Here is a 10,667-nt window from a genome sequence, read left to right as displayed (position 1 = left end):
TAAGACATGAAAAATTTCAATAAAGTTTATTTTCAAATCATGCATGTCTTGCGCATTGAAAGTACATTTTAGCCCAATCCAACACTCAGATTTAGCAGAAGACAAATAATCATTTTATGCATCATTTGAGCTGCATCATGGATGTTATGTCAGTGTGTATCAGCTGCAGCACGTGGATTATTGAGCAGAAAGAGTTTCCTGATGGTGACTTACAGCCTCAATGATTAGATGAGCGACCAGCATGTCTCTGTGTACACTATGTCCACTACAGAGATCCAGTTAAGGAGCAGTTTAGGAGAGCAGCACTGACCAAACATCACCTTTTAATCGACTGCTTAACAAGCTTACAGGAGACCCGTGTTACTGATTTGGAGCTGTTGTCAGTCTGCTGATATTCATTCAGCAAATGTAAATATACAGCGTTATGAGCAAAAGGAATATTCATGCACTTTGACTAGCCAATACACCAAGTTTACGGTATGCTAAGAGTACTTGAGCATGAGGGTATATCACATCCTCCCTTGTAGGCTACAGTTTACATGGGTGAACATGATTTAATGGTTGTTTAAAGCATGCATACACAGTCATGCACACTGACCTTTGACCTTTTGGCATATTGTTTGAACTCAGTAAGGATGGCTAGCAGATGTTGTGGTGCGTCATGTGAGAATATCTCTGGAAAATCCCACACAGGAAAGGATATCACTGCCTCCCTGCTGCTTCTGAGGATAACTGCAAAAATCTATTCAGAGTAGCAAAATGTTAAAATGAGTGCAAGATTACAATCATTTTTAACTCTTTAAGTCTGAGTATTTTCAGTGTCCTCACCATAACCTAATGTCCACTTATTTAGTTATTAAAGATTTAAATGGAGACACTTACTATCTAATCATGTTTTCCTGTGTCACTGCCATGTTAGGGAATCATCCCCTCGGTGTGAGACTGACAGGTGGCGTGCAAACTTCATAGTTCATACAGGACGCAGGGGGCATCTCAGTTACAAAAGCCCGTCAGTCACGTCACGGCAGGTAAGCCAGCTTTGTGGACTGACAGGACACCTTAAGACAGCATGTGGGTCCAGAGGTCAAACAGCAAGACATATGTTCACTTATTAATGTTCTACTTTCACTGATGGAGGTAGACTGGAACAGGATGGTGGCATCTTCTATTTTGTAGATAAGAATATGATTGTCAGATAATGATTGTTATGTAGAATAGTAATTCTAATTTACAGTGTTTAAAAAACCTTATCAATTAATTCATTTAAGATTACAAATCATAAAGAGTAAACTAGAGAAGAAAGAAGGGAGATGCAGGATCAAACTATTCAGAAATACCTTTAAAGAGCTGTGAGCTCATCAATCAATCCACCTCTGACAGGCTCTACATTTCCCTCTAGTGGGGAGGTCAGGCCATCAGGGAAAACAGTCAGCCTGTTTTTTTTACACCTGCAACGAGGAAAAGGTGATTGTTTGCTTTGGAAAGACATTTATTTTTAATGCTATAGTCTCTTTTTTTAGCTGTAGAGACATATTACTGAGGTCATGTACATGCATATAGTCATATTTTGGTTGCAGAAAACCAATAATATAGATCCCAAAAGTCAATTAACAGCCAGAAACACCAGGCACAGGCGTATCAATAGCTGCAGACATCGCTGTGCTCAAATAGTTACTGAACAGTGTGTGTTCTATTCTGGCGATGAATGACGGCATTTATGAAGCAAAGACACTACCCATCATCTTGCAGCACAACAATAATATCCACTGTTCTCCCCTTAGTCCAAAAGCTGCTTATGAGAAAAGACATTTGTCACTTTCTGTCTCTTTCAGCTCCTCCATGCATGTACACATTTCCCCTCTCCTCTCAGAAGTAAGCAGCCTCCTTCTCACTGGTAATAGCTTTATTCTTCCACCCTCCCCTCTAAAACAGGAAAGCAGCGTCCCATAAAACAGCTCCCACAGCACGACCCTGCCCCCCTTTGCTTTTATTTTTACAAGCTAAATTGTATTATCATCTTAAACAGACACTGGATATCAAATGGTGTAATCAAATAAAGTCCAGAGCACCATGCATTTATTCAGAGACCCTTTCAAACTCCCTGCACATGTTCCTTCCCAGAAGGGCCTGACGCATGCAGCCCTGCCAGGCACAGAAAGTAAACATATTAATCTTACAACTCTGGAGGGATCTGTGAAATTAGATGGTGAATAAGAAGACCTTATAGGGCTCCAGTTCCACGTCTGGCACAGCATCAGAGAACAGGGTAATAACAGTGAAGGCAATGTCTAATAGTAATAAAACAGAAAATAAAAAAGGAAAGGAGCAGGTTTTTACCATGTGTGTAAGGAAATAAACATAATTTAATGCAGACAAACAGGATGTGAGCAAAACCTGTTCTTTGTCTGTGAGAGGGATGAGGTGGGATGAGGGGGTATGAGGGGGATGGGGTCCATTTGACTGAAGCAGAGCAGATGTCAGGATGACAGGAGGGCTTCCCCACACCCCTCCATCAAAGGGCAGCCGCATTTTGCATCCACTAGTCGCCATGGAAACCGCGTGCAAACCAGGAAATAAACCTAAAAATGTGCAAAAACGATGGTGACATTTGGAGCAAAGATAATACAGGCTATGTGTGTTTGCAATCAAGTGGAGCACACGGAGCCAGCACTACAATATATTGCATGATGACAATTAATTTTCTTTGGGTTTCCCACCCGCTTCCCGCATAGACAGCCCGTGTGCGTCTGCGCCACAGGCAGCAATCCGCTGGCTCATGTCAGGGCTTCATTTTCTCCCGCTGATTCACGAAAAATTACACCATTCCGCTGCGTACTGGGCGGAATCCTCCGGGAGGTCGACACGGAGAGTGTGGCGTTGGCTGAAATCATAGGCGTGGTTTTGGATGGAGATGCTCCGTCTGCTCCCGCTGGGATCCCCACCTGCCCTCACACCGCGTTTGTCACCGCGCCAGCTGGTATTTTCTTCAGCTTGAGCCACCACAGCTCCAATCTGATTATATTTTGTTATTGTCACAGGGGATATTGATTTTTTTATTCGTCTGGGGGGGTGTAGTGTAATTACAGCGCTGTGGACGAACGGGGCGCCCGGTTTAATCACCTCCAGAGCGAGAGGCGGCGGCGGCGGCGGCGCACGGCACTTGGCGGAGATAAACAGGAGCGGATAGCGCGTCGCTTGGCCTCCAGCAGCAGCAGCAGCAGCAGTGGAAAAGCAACCACAGAGGAGACCCTGGTTCATGTGTAGGGCTCTTCGACGCGCAGGTCGTGCCGGCAGAGGTTCGCAAGCATGGGGAATACACGCAAGATGCCCAAGAGATCGTGCTGGCTTTGCGTACTTGTAGTGGCGTCTGTTTTACTTGTAGTGGACAGCAAGAGAGCCAGGCAGCCTCGCTGTCCAGCATCATGTACATGTACCAAAGATAACGCGTTGTGCGAAAGCGCAGGACTGATCCCTCGCAGCTTTCCCCCCGATGTCATATCACTGTAAGTCTTATTTATCATTATTTTATGAAGATTTCCTAACCAGTGTTTCCTGTCACACAGATTTACACAACACACTCGTCTCTGTGTGCTGGTTTCTGCTGCTGCACTGTATCCAAGGAGCAAATTGCAAGAGTATTTGCTTTCAAAGCTAACCAGTGTGTCTGCCTGTCGTGTGTCCTCCTCTCCCCCTCCACAGATCATTCGTCAAGTCTGAATTCACTGAAATCCCGAAAGAGAGCTTCATCCACACGCCTGCCCTGCACCTCCTGTGAGAAATCTCTCTGGAGCTTTTTGTTCTTCAGTCTTTGTTGCATGCTGTCAGTCCCCCAGTGAGGTGACCAACGCCATGTTTGAAGACATCTCCCCACTACACATTACAATAGAGTGGATGCTGATTAGAATGGGGGCCTTAACAGTCATCATACCTTTCTAACTAAAATATTTTCCTTACATGCCCTTTCATATCATAGTAGAACTGTCTCTTTGCAGGGCATTCATCCTAAGTCCTGCCTTTACATGTCTAAGTGCACATTGTAAACCAGGAGATTTATTAATGGGGAATCCCTCCTTTCAAGGAGGGAATCCCCCTCTGCTCTTGTCTCATGGGGTGGGGTATTGACTGAGTCACCATGTCCTTCAAAATAGACATGTAAGGCTGCAGGAATCCTAATAGAGCATTGATCTTTGTCTTTGATGTATTTGGGTTGCTGTTACGAAGATAGGGTTTTCTATCTGCATCTTGTTGTTATCCAATTTGTGAGCAGGAATAGTGAAATATTATGGATCTCTCTGCACAGCCTCTTCACAGCCAACAACCTGGAAGCTATTAACGAAGATGCTTTCCTTGGTCTTCCTCATATGGAGTATCTGTGAGTAGATGATACAATTTATACTGGAGGCTGTTTCCAAAAGATTGTTCCTCTTTTCATGCATTTATTCACCTTTTGCAGGTTCATCGAAAACAACCAGATCAAGTCGATTTCACCACATGCTTTCCGCGGACTGAAAACCTTAGTGCATCTGTAAGTATATAATGTGTTTCTTACTTTCTGTGCAAAAAATAGAGCTATTCTTCTTCAGAAAATGGTGCATACAGTTGGATAATGATGCAATTTCTGTCTGATTTGAATATATAATCATATCACCGATGGTGTCTTTGTAAGAGGGAATCTAAGGAAACTTTCTGTTTCTGTTTGCATCAGTAGAAAGTGTTGTAATCTTCCTGCAGGTGCAGGCAAGAACTGCTCCAGTGAAATGCTGACAGCGTTTATTACGCAATATGTATTGCCACACACACATTTCTGTGACGCTGTGCAGGTGTTGACATGATTATGAATCCATTCCTGTCACTTTCACTGCCTAACTAAAATTGGAAACTTTTTCCTCTATTGTTTCCAAGTGGTATTATTGTTGATGTCACTGTCTTGAAGACAGCCGGATCGCTATCTGTTTTTCTGAGAGCCTAGCAATTAATTTCCATAGTTACTTCGGTTGATGACCGTCCGCAATTTCCACTACTGGGGGTAGTGACTGCAAAGAACTAAAGGCCCAGATGCAACAAAACATCATCAAAGAACTAGTTGCAACATAGGCCAATTGTTGTGTCGCCCCACATTGCCTGCTCTTCTCCAAAAAGTTGCACCTGAACACACCGCGAAGAATACAGCCATGGCCAAACTGGAAACTGGAAGTCGGACGGCCACATTCAAGACACTACTTAACAATACAACTCAATGTGAAAAGAACACAGGATATTTACTGTGCGCTAGCGAACAATAATACAGTTACAAAGCATCTCTGCTAAAGAGTTCAGTGGTTCGATATAACAAGTTTGTTTCGATCTCATGCCCTCTAGACTTGAGCCATTTGTTTGCTTTCCTCACTTCCATTTTCCTTCTGCTAACAAGGACAGATGAAGGCCAATGGTGCAAGACACAACACAAAGAGTAGGGTGAAAGATGCTCACCGACAGCCCGACATTGACCGACAGCCGACTGTCGACTTGTTGTTTTAGGGCCCTTACTTTGACACTCTTTTGTAACTGGGGAAAACAAAAGTGCTATCCTCCTTCTGTTTTGGTTGTGCATTGGTGGACGCACTTTGTTTGAGCCTTCATTTTCCTGGGCAATTGTACCCAGTGGCAGACAGAATTGCCAAGGCCAGCCTCATAGGGAACCAATCTAAACACTAATTGTTCTACAGCCATTACTATGCATTTAACATTTACTTTATAGGTTAAGGGGGAAAAAAATCCACTAAAGCTTAGACCCATGAGGCCCATTATATATACATTTTGTTTTAGATTTAGTAAAGGCAGCAAAATCTCTTCAGTTCCTAAACGTCAGCAAAACATACAGAAAATTACCCATTAAAAGTTAAGTTAGCCAACCAGGATTTCTGTTGAGCACAAACACAAGCTGATGTCAGTATTTAAAACAAAGTTCTTAAGAAAAAAAAGAAGGAAGTGCAATAACTTCCTCAACAGAGAAATGTAATATTTTTACTCTTTTTTGTAGCAGAGAGAGCCATAAAATGGCTGAGGAGGCAGCTCTAAAAATAGCTTAATGTTTCCTCAAACTCACAATAAGCAATCTTCCTGCCTTCTGTCTCCAGGGTGGCAATATGTGCCCAAGCTCTTTAACAGATATCCTCATATCATTCTGCAAGAAAACGCTGCATAACCACATACATTTTTTTTTACAAGCTATTGAAAGTTCTTCTCGCAAATGAACATACAGATTCAGAAAATTTGCATTTATAGTATGAAGATGGAAGGATGGCAGGAGGTCCATTGAATAGACGACGAAACGAGAACAATAACACTGATCGGTTTTCTTCTTTTTCAGGAGTCTGGCCTACAATAATCTGGAAACTCTGCCCAAAGATTTGTTTAAGGGTCTTGAGGCCTTGACGAAAGTGTGAGTACAGTATGAATTTCAACCTGCATCATCTGGAAACAAAGATAAATTACATAAGGTTATATAACTACAAGTATAATGTATGCTATCGAGAACAATGAGATCTTCTAAATATAGAACTCTGTATCATTTTTCCACTTCAGCCAAGGCTTGAAAAATGTGTGGGTGGTGCTTTTGACGCCATTAAAATTACATGCAGCAGTGAGGAAGAGAGATAGTTTGCAATCTATCACCCGCTGAAGATGTTCAGCTCTCCTTTATGGTCCCTCTTGATATTAATGAGAGCAGGGAGTGAAGCTGTGAGGGCCAGAGAGCAAAGCCAGCAGTTACACTCGATGACTGCAGCGTTTGAAAATAAAACTTCATTCAAAAAGCTTAGAGCATTCCTGTTTGAAGTCAGATTGATGGTTTTCTCCCCTGTAGAGACTTGCGAGGGAATCAGTTCACCTGTGACTGTAAGCTGAAGTGGTTGGTGGAGTGGATATACAGCACCAATGCTACAGTGGATCAGATTTACTGTAAAGGCCCGGCCTCACAGCTGGACAAGAAGATCAATGATCTGGTGCCACAATCCTTCGACTGCATCACCACAGGTGGAGTACAGAAGATACTTTCAACTTAACTTCACTTTTCTTACAGTCACCACAGCTTCTTCTGACTTTTTCAGTGTTATTAAAGCATGTTTTTGTTGTTTCTCTCACAGAGTTTGCTTCCTATCAGTCCCTGAAGTTTGAATCCATATCTGTGGAGGCATTTTCTTTTGGGAATGACCAGTATGTGGTGTTTGCCCAGCCCTTCATCGGGAAATGCAGCTTTCTAGAGTGGGATCACGTGGAGATGGTCTTCAGAAACTATGACGACATTGACAGTAAGTTTAAGTCAGAGGTCATGATTCGAGTCACATGACTTGGAATTGAGTCAGACTTGAGTCACGGATTTGATGACTGTACTCAACTTGACGAATCAAGGAAGACTTGGAACTCGAGCTGGACTTTTAACACCAGTGACTTGTGACTTCACTTGAACTTGCACCTTTTGACTTGAAAAATGCATCATACCCCCAAACCCCAAGACTGACAAGTATGTTATTTAAAACATGTGCCATGAGTCATGGATTAGAAGACAGTGGGCATCTGGGCACAAATATTCAAAGGGCCCCACCGCCTCTCCTACACAGGAGCAAGACACGGACTTTGTTTGTTTTGTGTCTCTTTGTAGTCATTTTATGTCTCCTTGTGGTTTGTTTTATGTCTTTTTGTAGTAGTTTGGGTCTCAAAGGTAAATTTTGTGGCCGTTTTTGGTTGTTTTGTGTGGATTTGTCATCATGTTGTGTATCTTTGTGGTTGTTTTATGTATTTTTGGAGTAGTTTGAGTGTCTTTGATGTAATTTTGTGTCTTTTTTGGTCATTTTGTGTGGCTTTGTAGTCATTTTGTGTCTCCGTGTGGTTGTTTTGCTAGTTTTTGTAGTTATTTTATGTTTCTTTGCAGTTCCTTTGCATGTCTTTGTGGTCTTTTTGAGATTCTACCTAAACGGTATATGTTAATTTGAGTGATATTTTGCAGGGGAAGGCCAAGGATCCCCCTGACACTTTGGGCCCCAGAGCCTGTGCCCAGTAGGCACACTTAGTGATCCATTCACTCTCACCAAGTGGACACATAATTCCTTAGATGATCCACTTTGAACCAATCTGACAGCATCTCGTCCAGTTGCAGGAGAAAACCATGAAGAAATAACAATATGTTACGTTACTGAGCGCGAGTTGGAAAAAAATATACCAAAGCTGTGGTCAACAAATAAAGACTTGCAGTGTGCAAAATGTGTGAGTCAGATTATACAGACAAAGACGCAACAGCTTCCAACTTGTTTGACATTTGACGTTACACAAAGAACAGTAAGTCAAGGCTAATATTAACATAGCGAGCTAATGCTTAGCTAATGTTAGCTTCACAGCTAAGTAGCTTTTTAACAAACTTGTTTCAGCAAATAAATATATAAACTTTAAAAAGCATTTAATAATACTATTATTGTTATGTTGTTAAGATGACATTATTTGGTGACTTGTTTAGGACTTGAAACTCAAAGTTGAGGACTTGGGACTTATCTGTCTTGACTCAGGGCTTGAGTGCAAAGACTTGAGACTAACTTGTGACTTGCAAAATAATGACTTGTTCCCACCTCTGGTAAAAGTAATTTCAAATATGCTGTCATGTGGTTGTGAATGAGTGATGTGTTTAAGGGGTGAGATTGAAAGAGGAGCCACTAGATGGAGACATGTATCCAAGACAAAGTCAAACTGTTGTTTTTCTCATTTCTCTCTCTTCACCAGGCACTTCCACAGTGATTTGCAAACCTCTGGTCATTGACAACCAGCTCTTTGTCATTGTGGCTCAGCTGTTCGGTGGCTCCCACATCTATAAACGTGACACCTCTGCCAACAAATTCATCAAACTCCAAGGCATTGACATCCTCAAAATCCGCAAACCAAACGATGTTGAGACGTTTCGCATCGATGGAGAGTCCTTCTTCGTCATAGCAGACAGCTCCAAGGCTGGCTCCACCACCATCTACAAGTGGAACGGCAATGGCTTCTACTCCCACCAGTCACTCCACCCATGGTACCGGGACACTGATGTGGAGTACATGGAGATCTCCTCCAAACCTCACCTGATCCTGTCCAGCAGCTCCCAGAGGCCGGTCATCTACCAGTGGAACAAAAGCACCAAGCTGTTTGACAGACGCACCGACATCCCAGAGATGGAGGACGTCTACGCCGTGAAGCATTTTCAGGTCAAATCCGACCTCTATATCTGTCTAACACGCTTCATCGGCGACTCCAAAGTGATGCGCTGGGATGGGGCCCTCTTTAGAGAGCTGCAGACCATGCCCTCCCGTGGCTCCATGGTGTTCCAGCCCTTCTCTGTGGGCACCTGGCAGTACGCAATCCTGGGCAGCGATTACTCTTTCACCCAGGTGTACCGCTGGGATGCAAAGAAGGGCGAGTTTGTCCATTTCCAGGAGGTGAACATCCAGGCGCCGAGGGCCTTTTCTCCAGTCTCCATAGACAACCGGCAGTTCCTGCTGGCCTCCAGTTTCAAAGGGAAAACTCAGATTTATGAGCACCTGGTCATCGATCTGAGCAATTGAGTGATTGTTTTCATGACTGGTTCTCTGAGTGGTGTCTGCAACAGATTCAGACAACACGGCAACAGTAGGGTGATCCTAACTTAAGCAAGGCAGGCATTACTCTTTTTTTAAAAAATCTTCCACTGAAATCAGTGCATGATACGTTATGATGAATACATGTATCTCAACCAAATTGCATTTGACTGAGATGCATGTTGAGTTCAATGCATGCACCTTAAGTTAGGATTAAACCCAACATGTTGTCAAGACATTAATGCATGACCAGGGCCTCACACAGGCCGTCCCATCCTGACGAATGCAACATCCATGCTCATTAATCCATTAAATTTCGCCAGTAGGTTATTTTTTTGTGTTTTCAGCTTTTCATGTGACTCAGCAATGTTTATACATTTGTAATCTCATATATTTATCTACAGAAAGTAACGGTACTTTTTATCCTATTAACATGTTTAACTGAACAAATCTGCCAAATCGAAATGTTTACATTTTTCTGTCTTTCCACTTGTACGCTAAAAAAGATTTGTAAATGAAGCTTTTGTAAGTTTAAGAAGGGACCACACCAGTTCGATACATATTTGTTAAGGAGAATGATTTATGTTTATAATTTGGGAAAATATCAACAGAAATGTTGTGTGAGAATCTACCTGTAAATCCTCGCAACTCACATTTTTATCTTTAATGGTTTGTATAATGTTTAAATTATTGAAATTACAGTTTTTCATAAGAAGTATGGAAAACATTTTGGGCACACACAGGAGCTATTTTCACACACTTAAAGGAACTGAAATGAAAAAACTGAGGATATTGTTCATAATGCTTTACCTTTGACTAATACGTATGCAATATACATTGATTGTGTCATGATTAGGATTAAGTTATTGACTAATGCCATGCTACTTAGAGTCAATAAAGGTTTACATTATTAACTGTCATCTGAGCTCCCTGCTGGCACTGTGTAGCATGACATTGCTTCAGTGTGAAACGCCGACACCCGGTCCTCAAAGCAAGACAACACGCACTAACACATCTACTTCATCGCTTGAGGGAAACTGTCATCTTGAAGTTAGTTGTGTAACTCTGGTTTCAGATCTGAGAAATAAA

At 42.3% G+C, this 10,667-nt stretch overlaps 1 protein-coding gene across 1 annotated transcript; it reads left to right on the top strand.

Annotated features, from left to right (window-relative positions):
• Positions 1-2,677: 2,677 nt before the first annotated feature.
• LOC126406620 (leucine-rich glioma-inactivated protein 1-like) lies at positions 2,678-10,665 on the top strand. The gene is made up of 8 exons (XM_050071029.1): positions 2,678-3,503; positions 3,700-3,771; positions 4,301-4,372; positions 4,454-4,525; positions 6,350-6,421; positions 6,845-7,014; positions 7,125-7,289; positions 8,749-10,665. Exons 1-8 carry the CDS (start codon positions 3,307-3,309, stop codon positions 9,564-9,566), a joined length of 1,638 nt encoding a protein of 545 aa, XP_049926986.1. The 5' UTR covers positions 2,678-3,306; the 3' UTR covers positions 9,567-10,665.
• The last annotated feature ends 2 nt before the right edge of the window (positions 10,666-10,667 follow it).

The sequence above is a fragment of the Epinephelus moara genome, chromosome 19 (genome assembly GCF_006386435.1).
Source record: "Epinephelus moara isolate mb chromosome 19, YSFRI_EMoa_1.0, whole genome shotgun sequence".
NCBI lineage: Eukaryota > Metazoa > Chordata > Actinopteri > Perciformes > Serranidae > Epinephelus > Epinephelus moara.
This window is presented reverse-complemented; position numbering and strand designations above follow the sequence as displayed.